Source organism: Thermobia domestica, chromosome 10 (assembly GCF_964235325.1).
Source record: "Thermobia domestica chromosome 10, izTheDome1.hap1.1, whole genome shotgun sequence".
NCBI classification, from domain to species: domain Eukaryota; kingdom Metazoa; phylum Arthropoda; class Insecta; order Zygentoma; family Lepismatidae; genus Thermobia; species Thermobia domestica.
The window spans coordinates 268,770,434-268,794,739 of NC_137463.1; the positions used below are offsets into that span (position 1 = coordinate 268,770,434).

General features: G+C 36.6%; 2 protein-coding genes across 3 annotated transcripts in view; one reads left to right on the forward strand and one right to left on the reverse strand.

Moving 5' to 3' along the window:
• The window catches only part of LOC145663215 (uncharacterized), a 54,936-nt gene extending 45,353 nt beyond the window's left edge, over nt 1–9,583 (reverse strand). The window contains exons 1-2 of one of the 2 annotated variants that reach the window (XM_081729570.1): nt 9,481–9,583; nt 9,194–9,378 (exon numbers count right to left, since the gene is read on the reverse strand). In XM_081729570.1, the coding sequence (XP_081585696.1) occupies nt 9,194–9,362 (169 nt within the window). In that variant the 5' untranslated portion in view covers nt 9,363–9,378; nt 9,481–9,583. Of the gene's footprint in view, nt 1–9,193; nt 9,398–9,480 lie in introns of both variants that reach the window. The other variant, XM_081729571.1, reaches the window with a different exon arrangement.
• A 791-nt stretch (nt 9,584–10,374) lies between these two features.
• Nucleotides 10,375–24,306, forward strand: part of rod (kinetochore component rough deal) — a 224,765-nt gene continuing 210,833 nt past the window's right edge. Inside the window, exon 1 of the mRNA XM_081729572.1 lies at nt 10,375–10,635. The gene's annotated coding sequence lies outside the window, so the exon portion shown is untranslated. The remainder of the gene's footprint in view (nt 10,636–24,306) is intronic.

Here is a 24,306-nt window from a genome sequence, read left to right on the forward strand (position 1 = left end):
CCTGAGTGCAATTAGACAACTCGCTTTGATTTTCAATTAAACATTCTTTGTTGATTGAAAATCCCCTCTCCACACTAGCATTTCCATGAGATAAAATGAGGAGAACTTTCACAAAATCAGTCATATGTATTGAGCATGCACCTAAATGCAGCATCTCCATCCAATGGTCATCTAATCTCTTACTTTTCCCGTCATAAGTCCTCATTGCTTCCAATACAAGAGGATTTTTAGCAAAAACTTTGAAGTCACCTTGGATTTCATCAGCTAATGTTCCTGAAATCCAATTCTTGGATACTACAATTTCTAGGCAATTGAACAATCCCTTTGCAGCTACAGTGTCATCCTTAACAAATACACTTGGATCCAGGAAAGAAATTGCTCTTGTCAGGTTGAATTTTAGAGGTGACCTGTCCATTATTTTCAGTGTGAATTTCTGACATCATGCGCGATAGTTTTGTCGAAATTCAAGAATCTGTCTATCCGATACGGTACTGGCTTTTCGTATAGCATCCTTTGATGTGTACCCAATGTTTACAAACTTGGCTGGCTTTAAGTTTTCGGTATTATTGAAATCAATCTTAACCAATGGCCTACCTTCCAAAACACTATCTTTCAGAAAACGACCTGCAACAGACAATACTTTGGCCTGGAGCGAGTTGTAAAGGAAAGGAGCTAATGGAGCTTCTCCCTGAAATTCACGCAGGAAAGGTTCAACAGTTTTTGCTAATGTTGTGAAAAAGCCAAGTTTTACACCAAGCAGGTTATCATTTGTGAAATGTCTTACAATATCAAAGTTTTTGCACTGTGGTACTTTCTTCTCATCAACAGCCCACTGTACGTATTTCTTTACGTTCGGTCGGGAAGCAACGTCTGAATTTTCTGTCCATCTAATGCTGCAAATTTTTTTCGGAAACACAGAAGACCCTGTGCATCTTATGTATTATGCACGACGAGCTGGAACGTCTTTGAATAAATTATAAGACGCCCTTAGGAATTCTTCTAATTTCCAACCTGTTGCTTGCATTGCAGCTTTAAAAGCACAATTCATAGTATGCAGCCAACAACTTTCAATATCAAGAAGAATTGGATCTGAAGGTGAACTTGCAAGATCTTTCTGCAGGTCACTTAAAAATTTGAAGTTAACATGTGAGCCATCTATCGAAACTTGACCAATTTTCTTGAGGTCCAAACCTAAGATACCATTCTTGAAACTAACTTGAATGTCTGCTGACGTTGAATGTCCGAAGGTCTATTTGCTGCTTTTGCGAGACTTTGTTAAGGCTTTCATCAAACCCAATAACATAATGCTTGCAAGCTTCTATTTCTTTGAGAAGACCACCTTTAAAAAGTCGTCCAAGACCATGAACGATAGTATAAGCTAATCTGGTACGTTGTAATTGCATCTTACTACAAATTTCGCTATCAGGGAACATGAGCTTGAAATTTGTTGCCAGTCGGAAAGCAGATCGGAATGACAAGTGTTCCATTACTGCCTGCAAACACCACAGAACTTCAGTTTTAGTTACTGACTCAGACACTCGAAACGACTCCATAACATTAGCATATTTATTTTTAATAGATTCTTCGGAAGCCACCAGCATCTCTTTACTTGCAACCAGTTCTTCAGCGGGACAAGAAGGACCTGGACTCTGACCACTACATTCCACTGCATTCTTTTGCTGACAAAAAGTTGTTATCGGCCGAGTTACTAGAGTTCTTCACAGCTGCAGTGTGTTTTTTTTGCCTTCCATGTGGCTAATAATAGCCCCTTTCCCCAGAGAGTATGAAGAGGAGAACTATGGAGCTACCTGTATTAAGAAGTAGCGGACTTCGGTCTAGAAAGCCGGCATTAACAACTTTAGGTAGGCCCGGGTCCCAAAGGTTTTGTCGTGCCAGCAATGGCGTGCGGTGGTTATGCAACCGGGGAACAGGTCGACATATATAGGAAATATTGTGTAACAAAACAACGGAACTGAAGTAAATGAGCTCTAATAAAATGTGCTTTTAAGAAATCAGAAAATTTTGTTTGTAGCTGATTTTTTTTTTTTTTTTTTTTTTTTTAAAGAACAGTAGTACATGCAGAAGCGGAATTGGGTGTAAAAACTAGGGGGAGGGGAATGCCATTACCTCAAATTGGTGGTCAAAAGGTCAAATATCTGTAAAAAGCATAGTCAATTAATTGTGTGTCGCAGAAAGTACTGCCGCCACTGAGTACAAATGCATGTGGAATCCACACAGTTTTTGATTCCACATAGAAATACATGCATTAACCAAAATTCCACACATTTTGTGGAATTCGACACACATTCGGAACTCTTCCGGCAGAACTCAACTACCGTTCAGCCTTTATATTAATCACGTGACTACCAAAACGGGAAGCAGGGGCGCAGCCACGAGCGAATTCTGAAAATCGAGCAGCCATCGAACAAAACAAGTGTGTTAATTACAAAATGATCCCGATTTCGCTCCAGCTCAATTCATGGGCAGCACTAAATGACAAAAGAACATGAAGAAAGTATGCACAGCCCAAACCAGCAGAGCTAGATAAACGAAACCTGGAACGAATGAGAGATCTGGGGGCGAAGCCCCCAGCGACCAAAGCTATTTTTAATATAAATAAACCGCCTAAATGGCTAGGAATACAGCAGAACGTAAATTTTCCCCCGAGTAAAAATTCCCGGTTTTTCATCAAAATTCCCTGACTTTTCCAGAATTAAAAATTTCACTGACTTTTCCCGGTTTTCCAGGTGAGTGGCCACCCTGTGTTAGCATTCGTACGTGCACCCCTGAATCGAGTCGCACAGCACGACGTTTCTACAACAGCGCGAAAACAATTGGCTAACACCTCATAGATACTGACCACAGCGCTTTCACTTTGTGCAACTCACCACTCTCATGGCTAGCTTCGCGCCAAGTCATAGCTGTTTCGAAAATAATCTACCTATACATGGATTTTTTTTTTTTTTTTTTACTTGTTTGCACTTAAAAAAAAAGTATGTAATATAAAGCAAAGGAAATGTAGTTGCATTGTTTCTTGTTCCAGATTAGAATTAACACCGTTATAGCAAACAAAATTAGTTACGAATTTTTACCACACATATATATACTCCATTATACATATATTCTTTTCACTGTATCTCTTGGTAGCTACGTACTAAAATAAAGTTGTGAAACCAGGCTTGTACGAAGAAAACGACTGCAGAAAGAAATTATAATTAGGGTCATTCCATATCAAATCATCCATAGAAACAGGCATTCTGCACCCGACCATCTCAGAATTGAATGAAAATTGGTAGACTTATAGATTGTCGGATCCTGATTCCAACGAGCCCAACGGTTTTGAAATCGGTCCATTGGTTCAAAAGTTATTAGCTTTTGAAATTTAAGCTTAAACTGCAAAAAAGCAGTCGCAAATCGCGTTTTTTGCTTCAAGGTCATAGAGGAAAATGGGTATAACTTCCTTTGTAGTAAAGATAGAGCCATGATTTTTCTTTTTTTTGATTTTGAACTCATGTAATTTACTTTCAGGTAAAAAAAAAAAAAAAAAAAAAAAAAAAAAAAAAAAAAAAAAAAAAAAAAAAAAAAAGATTGAGTTGTAATTCCTTCAATGGAATTTATTATGAGTGCTAATGCACAAAAAAAGGAGAGTTGAAAAAGACCAACGTTTTTTAATCTTTAAGTTCCCATAACTCATGAGCCCCACTTCCAATCTTTATGATTTTTTTTTTTTTTTTTTTTTAGAAGATAGCTGACAACATGTACAATAATCTCAATGAAAAAATTGATGGGATCTCTAAAGGAACACACAGAAAAAAATAAAAACTGAAAATTCCTTATTTTTTGATAATGAGATGAATATAGGCCTAGTTAATTAACGTAAAGTAGGTCTAAATACCACATTGCTTGTTAATAATGCATTAAAAATAGTACTAAATGTTCTTAGCAATGTCCACTAGTTACACATCACACTGCAAGAAACTTGTAACAGAAACACATAAATGTTGAAAAACAAAAATTCAAAGTGTAGGCTTCTTACCCTCTAATGCCTTTGCACATATTCTGCCCATTTTTTTGCCACTAATTTACTGGAAGTATCTGACAGCTTATATGTTCTTCCTGTAATGGTAGGTGTTAATATGTTGGTGAAAGGTACAGGCCATGAGTCCGTATTTGACGGCCAGTAAAAAGAAGAAGATGGCCCATGAGGGTGCATGAACAGGACATCAGCATCTACTTCATCTTCCTGAACTTTTGTTATGATTCCAATAAACCAATCACCCATATAAACACATGCGCAATAGCTATTCACTGACACTGTTGGCATAGGAAGGTCTACTGACAATGTAAAACTGGATGTAACACTGAAATTCTCATCACTGCTTAACATCTTAGCACTATCTTCATCTCTGAAATGTGTTGAAAATAGTGCAGACTTCTAGTGCCAGGAACTGTTCTTGCTGCCGTGAATCTCTTCTTCAGTTTTTCTCGAATGGGAGGCATAGAGAACTGGCAGGATCTTAAAAGCCTTAGTGGGTGGTAATCGGAACTGTCCGAACAATCATATCCTCTTACTAGTGACATTGTAACTTAACTTATGTTCAACGACGTTGCCATAGCTTTGGTCCCCATTACACTGTGATTAATGGCTTACACATTGGGTTCTTTCTTTCTATATAGAGAAGGGGGAAATAAACAAACACTGACCAATTTGCCTGCATATATAGATCATTCCTTCTCAATGGAAAAAGAAATATTCTGTTGAAAGCAGGTTGAAAGTGTCAAATAACAGCAACATCAAGCACTCGGAGTTTCCAGACTACTTTTTTCTTCGCTAAAACATTTGAGACATTCCATTCCATATTCATATGACTGAGAAGATCAGCTTTTGCTCACCCCCTATTTTTGCCGAGAGCTGCCGTCCAGTTCGAATTTTGTTCCTCTCCAAAGGAAGAACGAAGATTTTTCCACTCAAAGTGTCAAATAACAAAAGAACACAAACCATTCGGAGTTTCCACGCTACTTTTTTTTTTTTTTTTTTTTCGTCAAAACCTTTCTCAAGTGACAGAGAGGAATACGCACTCACCCCTCTGGTCGAAAATTGTCAGCTAGCTTGAATTTCTTGGCAACACCGGATTTCGGAGAAAATGTTTGTTTTACTACCATGTAGTGGGAGGAGAAGGTTAATAGGTCAATTTTCCATACCTCCCCCCAAGGTTTTTAAGACGTTTCTAAAACTGTATCTTCTTTTGCTACGTAATAAAACAGAACACCTTCTATGTGATCTCGACAGTATTCATACATGACTGCTGTATTCATGATATGTCCACTTACAGTCCTTTGTAGACTTGCTTTTGTGACAGAGCGCTTGATAGTTCCTCCAATGCCATCGCAAGGCGATTTGCCGTGGCTTGTTGCGAAGAATGACCACTTTGCTTTCAAATTAAAGCCTTCCTCATGATGGCACGGATTCAAGAACGATTTGCAGTTCTTATACTGACCCGCACAACCGTCTGTGAAATACTCAACTTCCACCAATTTAGGAAGTTCATTTCTGACATACACTGAGAGTAGCCGTTGCGTCTCGAAGACCATTGAAACATCATGTTCCAAATCATCGCTGAGAATGGAGATATTCTTGTGTTTGAGAGTTCCGTCTTCTTTGTAATAAATAACGCATGTGTGTAGAGTGTGTAGAGTAATATGGGATGAAAATAAATGTTAGAAAGACAAAAGCCATGGTGATTGGAACGAAGGGGTCTGTATCAAATATAAAAGTAGGAGGGGAGAAAATAGAACAAGTGAATAGTTTTCGATATCTGGGTAGTATTCTTAGTAATAACATGAACTGCGAACGTGAAATAAAAGCAAGGATAGGAATGGCGAAAGAAGCCTTTAGGAGGAAGAAAAGTGTTTTGTGGGACCCTGAATAAAAAGTTGAGAAAAAGACTCATAAAGTGCTTCGTGTGGAGTGTTGTACTGTATGGGGCGGAAACGTGGACATTACGTAAAGGTGACGAAAATCGACTGGAAGCCTTCGAAATGTGGGTGTGGAGAAGAATGGAAAGAATTAGTTGGGTCGAGCGGAAAACGAATGAGAGAGTGTTAGAAATGGTTTGTGAGAAAAGAACACTTTTAGATATTATTAGGAAGAGGAAGACAAACTGGTTGGGACATTGCCTAAGAAGAGATTGTATCATGAGGGACGTCCTAGAGGGTATGGTTGCGGGAAAGAGATAGAGGGGGCGAAGAAGACTACAATTAATGGATATAAAAACAGAAAGATCATACGCGAAGACGAAAAGGTTAGAGGAGGACCGTGGAGCATGGAAGCTTCTCAGCTGCGGCAAGTGACCTGCCAATAAAGGCAAAATACTTATGATGACGATGATGATGAATTTACTGAATATGAATTTTTAAAATAGTTGTGCTTTAAATAATGAATTAATAATATTGGTGGTCTAGCATTGATTTACATCCCGATAAGCTTAATTTCTAACACCATATTTCTTTATTTGGGACCTATTCCTGGAGAACAGTTCTCCTCTATCTTTATTACAAAGGAAGTTATACCCATTTTCCTCTATGACCTTGAAGCAAAAAACGCGATTTGCGACTGCTTTTTTGCAGTTTAAGCTTAAATTTCAAAAGCTAATAACTTTTGAACCAATGGACCGATTTCAAAACCGTTGGGCTCGTTGGAATCAGGATCCGACAATCTACAAGTCTACCAATTTTCATTCAATTCTGAGATGGTCGGGTGCAGAATGCCTGTTTCTATGGATGATTTGATATGGAATGACCCTAATTATAATTTCTTTCTGCAGTCGTTTTCTTCGTACAAGCCTGGTTTCACAACTTTATTTTAGTACGTAGCTACCAAGAGATACAGTGAAAAGAATATATGTATAATGGAGTATATATATGTGTGGTAAAAATTCGTAACTAATTTTGTTTGCTATAACGGTGTTAATTCTAATCTGGAACAAGAAACAATGCAACTACATTTCCTTTGCTTTATATTACATACTTTTTTTTTTTTAAGTGCAAACAAGTAAAAAAAAAAAAAAAAAAAATCCATGTATAGGTAGATTATTTTCGAAACAGCTATGACTAATGAATGGGGAATTTAGGTCTGAAAATAATACGAATAATATACGGGAGTGAAACGTGATAACCCACAAATGTATTCATCAAGATTTTTACAAACACTTACATTTTTACGAACATTTTTTTGGTTTTTGGTTTAAACCAGCCAACCCTGATACAATGTAAAACAAGTGTAGAGTTACTAGTGTAAAATCATTACAAGTGCTTTACAACGGATAAAATAATTAAAAGTATATGAAAGACGGCTCTATTAGATGTTACTTTTCCATCAGAGACGTTCTCTTGGTAGCCAAGCTGTTTTGTGGTTACAAGTGGAATGTTAGTACTATGAAACTAGTTATAACAAATGCTACTGAGACTTGGTACCACTGCCAGAACCTACTTGATTTATTATCTCCTGAAGCGACTACCGCTTTCCGACCCACCCAAGCGGTAGGGCACCGGCACAACAGCTTTGCCCTGTCCCGACTCGGCTAGAAGCCATTTGTGCATTCTAGTGGCGACTTAGCACAAGTGGGTTTGTTTCGTTTGAACTGCAGTTTCTATGCCATACATTCAGATTCCGTATTTATATGCAAATCGCGAAAGAAATGTAATTTTGCAACAAGTACTTGTGGTAGCCTCTTGAATTTTATCTACGAAAAGCTTTTTTTTTTTTTTTTTTTTTTAATTCGCTCATCAGAAATCTTCTAGGGGGCAATAAGAAAGAAGTCAGTGAAAAAATTATAATTTTTTAACAATTCTTTCTAGTGGTGCGCCAGAAGTAAGGCAGTACGTTAGTGGCCACCACCAAGCAAAAATTGGATAGCGTTTACCTTTGTTGTTCTCATATTTATGCGTGTACTCAATCTGGGTTAACTGATATATCACCGGGCCAATTTTAGAAAATATACGAATTGGGGAATTTATTTTGGTTTCTGAGAAAGAATTAATGAAAATAAGGGGAGGGGAATAGCTAAAGTTAAGAAAATACTTGTTAGTTGTTTTTGATGTAAGCGGCACTGTATATGGAAATGGAAGAGACTATTCGATGGAGAGGTACACTTGTTACGCTTTAAGGGAAAGCCAGTGTGCAAATGGTGCGTAAATGACAAGAGTGTGTTATATCGTGTATTTATCGAGTTATACAAAAATAAGGATGACGTTGAAATTGTGTGAATGGCATGGTCTACCTAAACAGGTGAACAGGTTATTATGTGGAAACGAATCGATAGAACAGAAAAGAAAAGGAACATCCAACCAAACCCATTTTAACGCATTTTCGTACTGTTATTTGGATGGCATTTAGAATCTCCCCCATTGCTATGCAACAGATCTTATGAAATAAATTTTTTCCACTACGCTGGTTTATGCCTATACCCACCGCCGCTGACGCACCTGCTTCCTACGAACGCATCCCTTAGCTACCGCTCGGGCCTTCCTGCTATACTCCTGCCCTGTCTCATTTAGACAGCATTCTTTTTTTTTTTTTAGTGGCCACCTAGCACAAGTTGGTTCGTGTTTTATACACCACCGAGTAAGCCAGCGTCATAACCTAGTATTCTGAAGGAGATACTAAAAAATATTCTAATTTATTTTCGATTTTCGTGTGATCTGGCGATACTACAAGTTATATGACACACGTACAGTCCGCAGCAAAAACCCTGCAACATGAACATGTAAGTTTACTGTATAACTACGCCTAACGGCGCAGGGAATCAACATAACGTCTAAGTGGCACGAATCACGTCAGGAGAAACCTCGGCGTCCTCCCCCTGCAAATTTATTTTGGAACAAAAGACTTCGTTGTTTCACAATAAACTTACATGCTCATGTTGTTTCCTACCCATAGTTCATCAACACTTTAAGTGAATTTGCACAAGATAATACAAGTCCACATAAGAAATTAATGTGCAAACAATATATTTGATAACATGATGTAAATATTCTGTGAGTTATACGGTTGCTGAACGTACTTAACAGGCAATTTTATTAAAAATGCGCGCGTACTTAAATGTACTCGTGTCAATTTTTTTTTCTGAGGACGTCTTGTAAGGAAATTTCAAAAAAAAAAATAATGGAAAAATATAAGAAATTACAAACTTACCGTCATATTCTCTTTTCATTCCACCATCTTTCCCCATACCGCTATTGGTAGAATTGCTGGTATGCATGTAACTAGGATTCAGTAAAGACGTTCCAAATGGCTTCTTCCCACTCCCCAAAACAGGATTCAATCTGCCCAAAGGAGTGCTGTTAGCGCCACTTGTAGCCATTCTTTACATAACTCACCTAAAGAATAGAACATATTCTTTTATACCAGATGAAAAAAGCATGTATCACAACTGAAATACAGGAAAATATGTGCCAACAAACATAATAATTTCTACTTACGCAAAAATGGCCGATCATTAACTCGTCAATTAACGCAAAGCATAATGGGACAGTTCAGTGATGCCAACCTGAAACATTATGAAATCCCATGTTGAGAGGCAAAAAAATCCTATTTTACGTTGAATTTCCCACGTTATACTAATTAAAAGTACGCTATAATATTAAAAATTAAATTTCTCTGTGTTAGTCACTTTTTACAATATCTAAATAAATAACATGTAAATTTCGATCTTTTCGAAAAATCCCATATATACTGCTTATTATCCCTTTCCAAGAAAATAAGGTCAAAACTCTCATCATATGGGATTTATCCCACTGGTTGGCACCATTGGGACAGCTTGCAACAATTGCCAGACTTATGGGATGAAAAAAAAAAAACAATTGTAATATTGAGTGGACCATTTTTGGCCTCATTGCGTAGCGGTTTTTGTCAACGCAACGATTATATAGTGTACGTGTTGGATGGATTTTAAGATAAATTACATTCAAATTATGCCAAATATTGTATATTCATAAATATAATAGGGGCCCACATGAGCTTTTGGGGGGGGGATCGGCTCCCTTGATAACAATTATTCTTATCGTCGTGTACGTATATTAAACCCCACCCTAATGTGAATCTGTATAGAGGAAGTAAGTTCGTACCTAAAAAATGATTGTTAAAATACACGAAATTCATTAACTAAAAAATAGTAAACATGAAATAAATTTATGTATGGATCTAAATTAGCCTTAGTGGGCACCCATAATTGTTGTTTTGATATAAAATTATGCATTATAAAAACAAGTAATAGAAAATTATTATGTCGGAAGTATATAGGCGTGTTTTTAAGCATGTTCACCAAAAATTGGAGCCAGTGATTCTTTGCGTAAACATTTCGGCAACACTGCGCACGTAGGCTGTGACTTACCAGCAGCTGTACCTTTATGCTGCATTACTATTTCAATTCAAATTATGGCGCCTACATAAAATGGTTATAAACCATCACATCTTGAATTTCAGAATCTACCTTTCTCATTGTCTGAAGAGTAAACCTGATAGTGTGATAAGACTGAACACTGAATTCCGTGAAACAGAACAATAGTGTCAATTACAATAAACTAACTGTAGACACTTGGCGGGAATATAATGTGTTTATATTGCACCGAATATTGGTATGTATACTCTTGTAGTACACTTTAAGTAGTAATAATAATAATAATAATAATAATAATAATAATAATTTTATTGTCCTTGAACCAATTATGGCAATAGACAACGTCAAAATATACATCAAAATTACAATGTTAACTTTCACATTTAATTTGCGTATGGCTTATGATCAATTTTCAAGTTTAAAAAGGAGCTCTCTCGTGGCTATGTGGGTTGCGTACAAGCCTTCGGTGTCGAAAAGCCGGTCCGATTTCCGGCGCGAGCTGTTACGCCTTAGCTCAACGTCTTATACATTCTCGCCGCTGAACGGAACGCTAGACTCAAAGGCAATATCTTACTCTGACTCGGACAGTGATTTCAATCGGTTCTTATAGGTTCAATCACATCCTGGAACTTTTTGTGCCTTTGGTGCTGTCATGTGGTATATACCTAGTCCAGTCTTTACACATAACACTGTTGATAAAAAGAAAAGTGATTTACTTAAGTTACGAAACATAGCTGAGCGAGCGAAGAGGGTTGGAAGCTCCGGAGGGCTCATTTTATTCCACCTTTAGCATCTTGATAATACGACGTGACATTACGTCACGATCGGGTGGAGCAACTTCAATGTGATTCCTAAACTGCTTTGGGAACCGGATTAGACAAATCGTTTGCAGTCACTGTCCAAGTCAAAGTAAAGACTTGCCAACTCAATATCCAATCCAATGCGAATTTTTATTCAACCTTTGGGTTAAGTGCCGTATCGCCGGACCAATTTTAAAAAATTTACCGGATCAATTGGAGAATATATTTAAGTTTGTGAGGAAGAATGAGTACAAGGCACGTAAGGGGCATAATAAAAGTTAAGAAAGTGGTTGTATTTCTTGATAGTTTTTCATGTTGTTAGCGGCTCTAGATGTGGAGGCGGATGGACTATTTCGCGGAGAGGTACACTTGTTTTACTTTATGGATCCATAAATTGTAAAATGTACAGAAAAAATTTGGGAAGTCTTTAATTTGCCATTTCATGTCGAGAACAGAGCCCAACCAATCGCTGCCGTGATTCTAACCCGTTCCTGCTACTACTATTACTACTCTTACTCCTGCTTCTACTACTACTAATACTATGGATCCGTATTAAAGTAATACTGCACGCCTAATGTAACTTAATGTAATCCAACAAAATATAACCGAATGCAATACATATTAATCCTTTTTTCAGTTTTCAATGTGGTCCGGCGATACGGCACAAATGCCCAACTGATGAATCGTTTGACATATTTAATTTGGGGTCGCGGTGGCTCAGTGGTAGAGCGTTCACCTCTGGTGCTTGGGGTCCCTGGTTCGATTCCAACTCGCGCTGTTTGGACTTTGTGGCGAATAAACACCATGCTCGTGGGTTTTCTCCGGGTTCTTCCGTTTCCTCCCACTGTCTTCATTCCATCATTGCACTCATTATCACCGTCTCCTTTGCATAATCGTAGGACGTTAAACTTAAGGATTTCATATTTAATGAATTGTTCCGAGGAACTAGTTCCCTACGAATCGATTCATTGAATGAAATTACTAAAAACTTGCGTTCGGCAAGTTTTTATTTTGGCTATTTTATTCGATTCAGGGATTTGTATTTTTTTGGTTCCTGTTTTAAGGATGTATTTGTTCTATATTCATCGCTGGTATGCAGTCATGTGATGACAGTGTCGATGGTTATGTTATGTTAGGTGCTGATTCCTAGTAATATTTAATGAATGGTTTCGAGGAATTAGTTCCCTACGAATCGATTCATTGGATGAAATGACCGAAGTAAAAACTTGCCCAATGTTGAATGTATATAAGGGTGTCTATCGGTTACGAAAGTCATGAAGAAGTCACGAAAATCAGAAAACGGTCATGAAAGTTAAGATAAACTCACGAAATTTAGCTTTTGAGTCACTATTTTTTAAATATCTGTTCAAATATAAGTACAGACTGGATAATTTTGCTGTATAAAATGTCAAAATTGATCACCAAAAATGTCGATGGTCGGCTTTCAGCGATACCAAATCATATACCAAGCACGCTTCTATCGCATGCATGAAAATTCGGCCTAATTCGCACCCAAATTCGCTCTTGAGAATGTTAAAAAAAAATTATGGTTTGATAAAGAAACGGTCACGAAATTTCATTTTGGAATTTTAGTAGACACCCTTTTGTAACATTTGTTACCGAATAACCCTTTTTCTTATCTTACTGCCCTGTGGTGGCGGTCAAGTTTAGGCACACTACATTTTGCAAAATTCCCCTCCCCCCCAGCTGTACTAGGAAATTAATATCGACTAATGAACGTTGTTTTTCGTACTGAAGAAAAAGATACCTTAATCATCAGAGTTTTACTAAGGATATACCGATATATCGGTATCGGTTATATCGATCACTTTTGGGAGTATCAGTATAAACAAATGGACGCCGATATTACCGATACTGTTTCCGAACTATTTTCAATTTGTTTAGTATTAACAGTGACACATATATTTGATCAGTTATTTTTAGGCTTAAAATTGATCTAAATTATTATCAATTGTACAATCTATTTCTTTAAGCATGTGTACGCCTTTGATTTGCACTATTCGTACTCAGCTGATGGTTTCAGTCCCTCCATACCAAAATACTGGTAGGACCCATTCCATGATTGCTGTATTACGTTTGTGGTATTTAATATACGTGGTTTGCTATATTACGTATACATTTCCGTGAGTCAGGGGGACCGGGTCACACGCTGTCCTCCCTCTTCTGGCGCCCATGGTCAGTATTGCAAACCCGTCATTTGAATCTCAAACGTGACAGGTTTCGATCCAGAAGAAAATGCTATGGAAGAAACCCACAAGACGCTCACTTTGTCATTATTTTCTCCTACTTATTTGATCATTAATAGTTTTATCGTTTTCGACTTCGCTTAAATAAACCTCCTTTTTTTGTGGTATACACAGCAACACATGCTTCACCACGCATAATTCTTTAAACAATAAAAATTTGTAACGGTAGTATCAGTTTGCATTATATGTATGCAGGAACAGCGATTAGGAGGGGCAGTCCCCCCCCCCCCGACCTTTTTTTGAAGGATCTCTTAATGTATATTGTTTAATTTCGAAATGTAAAGTTTTTGTGTGTATTACTGGTTCATAGGAAAAATGGTGCTCTATAATATTTGCCGTGGAGTGAGTACGTATTGGTTATTTGTCTTTCCGTGGAGTTAAGAAAGTTACATGAATTGCGTTTCAATTGCCACGGAGAATGGACTAAAAATTAACCTTTTGGAGTGCAATAATTTCAGCGTACTTTCATTTCTTCTTACATGAGCTCCACATGTTAGTCAGCCGCTTTGAAACTAATTGAGAGAATATTTCGCAAAACAAGAAAAGTGTTTCACAAGTTATTCGTTAATTGCACAAAAATTGACAGTTCCTAAAATGTCTTTTCTTCTTTCTAATAGTAAGGAATATTGATTAAAAAGGGAGTAATAAGAAACAAGTTCTTCCTTTCCATTGTTATGCCTACAGTATTTATGATATTCCGCTGTTACAAATTGGTGGTGAAACAAAAAAAGAAAAGAAAAAGAAAATTTTCCTTTTTACTAGCAACAATGTCCTCTTCGCAGATGCAGCAAAGTCCTTTTCATTGTTTTTTTCTCTTTGAACTGAAAACAAGAAAGAAACAGTTAAGGATGCTCAAAGAGCATTGCCAGAACGAACTTAAAAAGAATTAATTTTTTCGAAAATTATATGAAATTGTATATTAAATGTATTTGATTAAATTCAATAGATATTTGGAACCTGCATATTAGGGGATCTGTTGAATTAAATAAATTAACTGTTTTTTTTTTTTTTTTTTTTTTTATTTATTATCACCGTTATGTATTGAGAATGAAGATATAACCAGTGGCCACCGGTTGCTATTTGTTAACAAAATGTTCACCATTCTCGTAGATATTGATCAACACCAGTATAATCTCTCTATGACTTACGGTTCCCGAGATATGGCTCGTTAAAAATGTAGAAATTGGTCATTTTTTTGGCCAATATCACGGGAATGGTAAGTCATAGAGAGATGATATTGGTGGTAATCAATCCCTAATAGAATGCTAAACATTTTCGTACCGATATTAACTGGTGGCTACTGGCCAACTGCCCATTGGCCAAACCACTGGCCAGTTGGACAGTGGCCACCGGTAACTATTTGGTACCAAAATGTTTACCATGCTTTTACATATTGATAAACACCAGTATAATCTCTCTATGACTTACGGTTCCCGAGATATGGCTTCTTAAATCTCCCGAAATCGGAACTTCTTTGGCAAATATCTTGGGAATGGTAAGTCATAGTCTTACCTTATGCTCGGCATAACGTAACATGGCCCGGTGCTTTTGGGCACCTTGTATATTGAAAGGGAATTTTAACTTTATTGAGAATGTCAGAAAAACATGTTTTATTTTGTAGTAGGAAACTGTAGGTCGCAAATTTTGCGTAATTTCAGTTAAGTAAATCGTTTCAACGAGTATTAAATGAAGAATACATGATTAGTAATTATATTTTGTATATTTTACGTATTTAGCCAACAATATAACATTATTTTAGAAAATAAGTGTATATTTTAGCTTTTTAAATGGTTTTCAGTTTATTTTTATAGATATTTCGGCATAGGGAATCTTCACAAAAAAACTAAAATTTTCATTTCGTAAATTTTCTTCAAAATTCCAAATTAAGAAAGTCAGCCATAATTTCTTCTTGGTGCATCTCTTTGTTTTCGGAGTAAAATTATTTGATTGGATCATCCGCAATCACAGCTGTGGCAGAGATTTTCGGCTTTCTTTGATCTCAGCACCGAAGCCTATCATCCGATAGTTACGTCACAATTATCTTCCAATTAGGGATCATCTTCTCATTGTTCTTTGTCTCGCATCTTCAGCCATTATAGGACACAGACGTACAGTGTTCGTCGTCTGTATAAAATTGCTAAAATAATTAGTATTTTAAAACTGTGACTTGTTTTCTCGTCTTACATCAGTGTTGTTCGTATGGAATGGTGCTTCTTGAAAACTTTTACGTTCTCGAACAGCGAGAAATTGTTGTAGAAGCAGAATAAGACAGTGGCAAAATACTCAAATCTTGAGTTTGGTGTGTTAGCATCAGAGAAGAAGTAGTTGAGTGGCATTCCATTGTCACTAGGAACGACATCGCAGTTATTTGTGGATGGAAATATATATTTTTTTTTTTAACCACTAAGGAAATCCCGTAAGAGGATTTAGTGGAAACTATTCATCATAATTTTAAACTCAGTTTGGAAAATCGACGTGGAATGGATTCATGTAAGTAGGAAACTAGTGGAAACAAAATTTAATTCAGGTATTGACAACTTCTAAATTCCTTGTCTTGGCGGAACAAACAAGTGTGGTTTTCTTGTGAAAGTGTAAAATTTGCAATATGATGTGCTAAGTGCATTAAGTTTTCCCCAACACCTCTCACATGCGGGTCTGGACAATGTGACATCGTGAATTCATTCAGTTGGGGGGGGGGGAGAAAGCTAGAATTATCTCAACGCAGAGCGATTGTCATAACAACAAGAAAATGTGTGTACCACACACACATTTTCCCCCAGTGAAAGAGATGTTTCGATTCCTTGAAACCTCTAAATTATTCATTTTTTTTTTTGGTAGTACTGCTCGAAATTAATTTGTACAACTTGGCATGTTTTCTTTGGTTTTTTAAAATAATTCTAAGCGTTATAATAATTTTGGAAGTAAGTGTCAGAAATCACGGCTGAAGTCAAGTGCAAGGGTACATGAATATTGCGTACCGGTAACAGGAAACTATCGTCAATAGGTTAAATCTCAGTGATTTTATTCTGATACCCATCGAGTTTTAAAAATTACAGTTCTAATGATTACTAGTAGAAATATTTTAGTTTTTTTTTTAAGAAAACTCAGAATTTCAGAGCGACACTAAAGTAAATAGCCACTGCGTCTTTGGTTATAATGTGGTAGCAGAATAAAATGTAAATGCATAAATGAGAATGGTGCTTCATAAACATGTGTATGACTTTTTTTTTTCCTTGCTTAGGTTAAGTTAGTATAGTGTAGCTAGGTTAGGATAGGGATTTTAGGTTTAAGTTGTGTCAATATGTTATATGAGTGTCTACCTGTGCTAGGTTGTCCAGAGGGTCCGAGTTTTATGAGAGGTAGCGAAAAGCGTAAATCCTCTATGCCGGCCACAATCTCAATGCGCAGAGGATTTTGAGCACCAAAAGAATAGAGAAAGAAAGTAAAATGTAGCTAACCACAACCATATGTAGTGAAGTTTTTTAATAATGTAGTGTATTTATATTGTGTTATTTTCATTTGTGTCGATCTAGTGTGATTGTTTTGAAAGGTCGAGAATATTAATGAATATGAATATTTCAGGAATATCTGTGGAAAATTAAATAATGTTTAGGCTCTGAAAGAAAATCGATAATGTTAGTTTCTCAGATGGGTATGTCAGTATGAGCAAGTGTAAAGATTTCTTTTATCAAATTTCTTGTCCAATCCTCTTTTCATGAATATTGTCAAATAAAATTTACTAGCCGTGGAAAACATCTTTCTTTTCAAGTACAGAATATAATTCGCTTGTAGTTTTAAGTAATAGAAATCTTGAGTTACAGTTATGTTTTGGTATGTAAATGAAGCATGATCAAAGCAAAGAGCAGTACGTACAGACTAATTTTACTGGGGAAAATGAAATAGCTGTGAATCAAGGGAAGAGACTTTTCCTTAGTGTGACCGGGGTTGGAAACAACCGAATCTGTAGAAAATTTCTTATTTTATCAGTTTTAAATCAAAATCTCAGTTTGGAATTTTTTTTTTTTTTTTAAGTTGCACGACAAAATTCTGTTTTGGGATTTGTAAGTTTTTATTTATTTATTTATTTATTTATTTATTTATTTATTTATTTATTTATTTATTTATTTAGATAGGGCTTTTACAGACAACATTAAGATCTTCATGGTGCTCCTTGCCAGCTCCACTCGTAGGTCGATGTCCTGTGTCTGTAGTCGTGGTTCACAACCTATTTCCGGATGGGATGTGGATAATGAACTGCAGGCCTGGATACCGGGCTATGAGTTGAGATGGAAGAGACTTTGGAATCCTTACATTTTCGGGCAAGATTTGAGTTCTATTTTCCGTAGATGATTGGCTTGGTGAGTGTATCAGTGACTGTTGATGACGAGCCCATACGGGCCCAGTAGGTTCGGTATCACTAGTCAGTGATACATTCAGCATAGCCTGTAGTCTCAAGGAAAGGGAACATCATACAAACACAATAGTATCAGCATCATCATTATTTTATTTTTTATTTTTTTTAAAGTAAAAATAGAGAGATGATATTGACTTGACTTTTTTGAGTTTTACATCCCGTTCAGCAGCGAGACTATATGAGACGTGGTCCTACTGATTAACGTGGAATCCGAACCACATGAGCTCCCGCCGGGAATCGAACCCGGGTCTCCCACGCCAAAGGCGCGTACGCTAACCGTTTAGCTACGAAGGAGCTCTGAGATGATATTGATGTTGGTGAACATTTTGGTACCAAATAGTGATCGGTGGCCACTGAGAAACTGGCCATTGGCCAAATCACATGATGTTCCAGACAAAATTTTAAGATGTTCATGAGCAATGAATCAAATCTCTTCTGAGTTCTTCGTTGTTTAAAAGTACAAAGGACTAGTACCAAGTCTTAGTACCAAGTGCGTTAGTCTTGTCAGTTTTCTTAATAAAATATGAAATACGATCTACGATACTATTTTAACTGAAAAAATAATATCCTATTAATTATACAACCGTCCGTCAAACAAAGTGTTAAAAACAATCAGTAAAACTAACATTGATATACAAATATTCAGATCATGTCTTGCCCCTCCCCCCACACTTTTAACATCCAATCGTCGCCACTGTATGTATGTAATAAAGACTAGTAAGTGCAATGTAACTATCAAAGTACATTATCACTCTAAATATCAATCACTGACTCTTAGAATTAAGTTTACAAATAAGTAGTTGCTGCTTTCAGTTCATTCTATGTGAGCTGGGTTAAATTTAGAGGAAATATATTTTTTGTGTTGAACCTAATATGAAATTCAGCTTTTTGTCTTTGTATGTCAAATTCTGGCCTTAGATCTAACATACTCTATTACAATGTTGATCATTTCATTATTTTGAAAATTCCTGACAATATATAAGAAATGTCTAAAAGTATCGGTATCGGGGAAAAAGTAGTATCGGTAGGTACATTGCTAAATTTTACATCCTTGTTTTAAGCGAAGTGACGGCCTCCTAGGTGGTCCTTCAAGTGTGGGAATAGGTAAAAGTCGCTTGGAGCGAGGTACGGGCTGTACAGAGGGTGGCAGAGTCGAAACTGGTGAACCCTCATCCGGGTTCGTCCGAAGGAAGAAAGAGCCATTTCCATTTTCCACTGAAAACACCCCACATATGTACAGAAAATTGACATGGACTAATCAACGTAGCTTTTTGTACTGAAGAAAAAGATACCTTAACCATGAAGCTGAGTGAATGCTTTCGAAAATTATCGCATGTTGAATTAAACATTAGAGATATGGCAAGAAGTACCTTTTTCGATTTAAAAAAAAAAAAAACGGTTAGAGATAGAAACGCAGTTCAGGAGACAGCATTAAGGCACGTTCAATGGTACTAGAGCGGGTTTCCCGAAAACTCCGGAATATTGTTTAAATCGGGAGGTACCTTCCTAACGTTTGAAAGTAGACGTATCTAGTAAAGGCCAGTTCCAACATTATCTGATAATGTGATGCAGCATTTGCTGTAAGCGTACGTTTGAATTTTCAGTCAAAACAATTATGGTCTTTGCGAGGAAGCTGAAAAGCAAATTCATACACTAACTAAAGAGATACACAGTTAATATGATGAACGTATCGCAGAGCAAAGTAGTTGTTATCTTGTTATAAATATAAGCGTAGTAGCATCGAGATGTGGGATTTGTCAAAATAAGTATTACTAGTATCATTCGTTGCTCTCTCTGTCACGAACGTCGCCTTCTACGTGAGGAAATAATCCAGAGTTTGGAAAGTGTTCTTGCTAGCTGTTTCATGCTGTCTGGGTACCTAAGTTCGTTTAACATCCGTAGGAGAGACACTAAATGACAGCCATCACGTGTACAGTGGTCAGAGTTGTACGTCGACCACTACGACATTGGCAGCAATGTTGAACAATACTTCCCAATCCAGTTTTCGACGAAACTTCCTATGAACTGCGTTTCTATCTCTTACCGTTCTTTTAAAATCGAAAAAAGTACTTCTTGCCATATACTGTAATGCTAAATTCAACATGCCATAATTTTCGAAAGCATTCACTCAGCTTCATGGATAAGGTATCTTTTCCTTAAGTACAAAAAGCTACGTTCATTAGTCCATGTCAATTTTCTGTACAACTGTGGGGAGTTTTCAATGGAAAATGGAAATAGCGACAGAATTAAAGGTCAATACTAAGTTGAAGGTGCTAACCCTTTTTTCGGTGCGAAAAAATGTTACAATTTCGCTCATTTCTGTTAATATTAGGTTAGGTTAGCTTAACTTCAGGGTTGGCAAAAACCATGGTTTTTATTAAAAAAACCAAATAAACCGGTTTTTTGGGTTTAAACCAGGTTTTTATGGTTTAAATAATTTGCTCTATATATTCATATCATATATGGACAGAAATAAGTTTGTTTCGCCTTGATGTTATTATGCGACAATCGAGTTATGCTGGAAGGGGTCACATAAGCTTAAAGCGGAATAAAAACCGCTTCTCGAGTTACATCCGAGAGAAATTGTCCTCCATTTGAACTCGGAACCAGGACTAATTGGCCACAAATGCGATACGTCTGCCGACTCACTCACGAAGGAATCCTGATAAAAAAAACGTTGTACTGATCTCTGTCAAGAGTCATTTCAGAAGGACAAAAAGATAAACAGTTGCACAACTGAAACCATTACACAGAATTACACATGAACAATTTCAAAGTACTACGGAGTACAGAAGAACTAATTTAGTTCAAGTTAGTTAATAACGACTTTTATTGGTCCAAATTAAAGAAATACACCTATTTAATCTACATATCAATAAGAAAAGTGAATAAAGATACGAATTATTTGAGTCCACTTTAGCTCAGACTCATTTATACATAAATAGGTACCAAAGATACTTATTTCACTAAATGCCTCTCGTGAGGTCTGTATGACCCCCCCCCCCCACACACACACAAAAAGTACGGCATTTTCGATGTATTTTATCAATAGTAAACATTGAAACGAAACAATATTTAGAATTTTTCTTCGATTACAATTACATAACAATAATTACTACAAAAAAATCACAAAATAAACGTTTATAAACTTATTTAAAAAAAAGTTGCTTTTGTAGTATAATCTTTTTGAGTAATGAATGGGGAATTTAGGTCTGAATATAATACGAATAATATACGGGAGTGAAACGTGATAACCCACAAATGTGTGTTCATCAAGATTTTACAAACACTTACACTTTTACGAACATTTTTTGTTTTTTGGTTTAAACCAGTTGTTTTTTTTTGAAAAAACCAGCTGGTTTAAACCTTGGTTTAAACCAGCCAACCCTGCTTAACTTCATAGCACTTACCTTCATCTAAACATTTTGCCCGCTTAATCTAAACATAAACTGAATTACGTAGTAGTGCAGGCAGGGTTGACTGGTTTAAACCATGGTTTAAAACCCGTTTTTTTTCTTCCAAATTTAAACCAAAAAAGGCAAAATGTTCGTAAAAGTGAAAGAGTTCGCAAAATCTTGATAAACATACATTTGTGGGTTATCACGTTTCACTCGCGTATATTATTCGTATTATATTCAGACTTAAATTCCCTATTCATTACTCAAAGAGATTATACTACAAAAGCAACTTTTTTTTTTTTATAAGTTTATGAATATTTCTTTTGTGTGTTTTTTTTTTATAGTTTGTTACTGTTACGCAATTGTAATAAAAACAAACTCTAAATATTGTTTCGTTTTAATAATGTTTACTATTGATAAAATACATCTAAATGCCGTACTTTGTGTGTGAGGGGGGGAGGGGGGCTATACAAACCCCACGAGAGGCATTTATTGAAATCAGAAGTATGTTAGGTTTCCTTTTTTTTTTTTTTTTTTTTTTTCTGTATAAATGGGTCAGAGCCAAAGTGGACTGTAATAATTCATATCTTTATTCACTTTTCTTACTGATATGCAAATTAAGTCGTCGTATTTCTTTAACGCGAACTAATAAAAGTCGTAGTGTACTAACTTGGACTAAATTAGTTCTTCTGTACTCGGCAGTATTTTGAAATATGTAATTCTGTATAGTTGTTTCACTTGTGTAACTGTTCATCTTTTTGTCCTTCTGAAATGGCCCGTAACAAGTATGTAAAGATTAGTACAAAGTATTTTCATCAGGAGTCCTTCATGAGTGAATCGGCAAACGTATCGCATTTGTGGCCAATTAGTCCCGGTTTCGAGTTCAAATGGAGAACAATTTCTCTCGGATGTAAGCCGAGAAGCGGTTTGGATCCCGCTTTAAGCTTATGTCGTGACCCCTTCCAGCATAACCCGTTTGTTGCATAATAACACCAAGGCGAAACAAACTTGTTTCTGTCCATATTTGATATAAATACATGGAGCAAATTATTTAAACCAAAAAAATCCTCGTTTAAACCAAAAGAACTAAGTTTAAACAAACATTTTTTTTTTTTTTTTTGTCTTTCAATAAAAGCCATGGTTTTTGCCAACCCTGAGTGCAGGGTTTTAGTGTAAAATCATTACAGGTGCTTTATATCGGTTAAAATAAAAGAGAAAGATGCTGAACCCGGATGCTGGTTCACCAGCTTCGACTGCCACCCTCTCTACAGCCCGTACCTCACTCCAAGCTAATTTCACCTATTTTCGCACTTGAAGGAGCACCTAGGAGGCCGTCGCTGCGCTTCAGACGAGGAGGTGAAACTTCGTGACAACGTTGCTGAACACGCAAGGACAGGATTTTTACCAGGAATCTTCAAACTCACTCCCTGATGCGACAGGTGCCTCAAACGATATGGAGACTGTCGAAAAATAACTCAGTATCCCAGTATCGTAGAACTCTGTTTCCTTAACCATGTGCTGACTTTCTTCTCGATCTTGTCTTCCTTATTTATATTTGGCTAGTTTACGTGCTTTGTGCATGGGAGTCTCGGTTTCGATTACCAGTGGGAACTCATGTAGTTTTGATCCCACTTTAACTGTAGAGCCATGTCTCACATAGCCTCGGTGCTGAAAATCCAACTCAACCAACCAAGCAATCGCCATCGTAACACTGTCCAACAAGGGATTTCTTCAACGAAAGAAACCAATTATGGCGCAGGAATCGGTCTGTATGACTTCCCACAATCTTGGAAGGAGAGGTTTCTTGACATTTGCTGTGTGAATCCTAACGTTGTCATTTATTTATTTATTTATTATATATTGAACACAACAGATGTATACCAATGACAATGTTCAGCAGTATACATAAATAATTACATCACAATATTTGTTCTACATGCTAAACTATGTAGTCAAAGTATTTTTTATATTTACATCAAATATATCTAGTGTAAGGAATTTTATTTGGACATTATTATATATTGTGCACATTTTCCTAATAGGCGATATACTCAATGCATTAGTACACTGTGATGGTTAATAAAATGTTTCTATCCGCGAGACCATTTTTCTGTTCGGAGGATGAAGGGACATCTCGGATAATAATATTGGCCAATCTATCTCATTATATATAAGTTTAGGCAAAAAATACAGAAGAAAATTAGCTCTTCTTGCTTCAAGAGAATGCATTGAATAGCTTGGTAAGAGTTTAAGATATTTTTCATATCGAGAATAGATCTCCGTGTCTTTTGAAGCAGGTTAATTCCGTATGACAATATGCCTCATTTTTCTGTTCTCTATTGCACCGAAGCATTCCAACACCTGTCAGGATGTTAGGTCTGTCGCAGAAAACTGACGCCAAAACGGATTTTGTGGCATAAAATTAACGTTTTCAACTGAAATCCTTTAGGAAATAGGTATGACGTCATTGCGTTGCCTGTTTGCTCGGATTTAGACGTGTTGCGTTTTTATCTCCTTTCACAAAGATATTGAGGAATTCATCTCCGTTTGCGTAGCATGTAAGGACGTCAAGTATAAAACCCTTTCTTTTCGTTTTGAGTCCGTCTATCAACATTTTGGGCACCCACCGTGCACACAGTTTTAAGTACCCAAATGTTATAGTCATGGCACGCCTATTCTTCATGTCTCCTGCTCCATTGTCCGTAATGAATATCAGTCTTACCTCCAGGGAAGCCACAACACCACTCCATCATACAGGATTAGCATAAATGCTTCATTCGTTTCGAAAGGGCTATATTTTCAAAAGTATTACACATACACACATGAAAGATATATGAAAAAAAAAAAAAAAAAAAAAAAAACTGACCACGTTTATACACCATCTACAAATGTTCACTATGTGCTCCTTTGGTAACACGACAACACGCCCAGATGATAGTCGAGCTCATTCCATACATTTTGTAGCATAGTCCTGTCAATTGTCTGCACTGGAGCACTGATGCATGCTCGACTAAGAATTGCGGTAGTGGG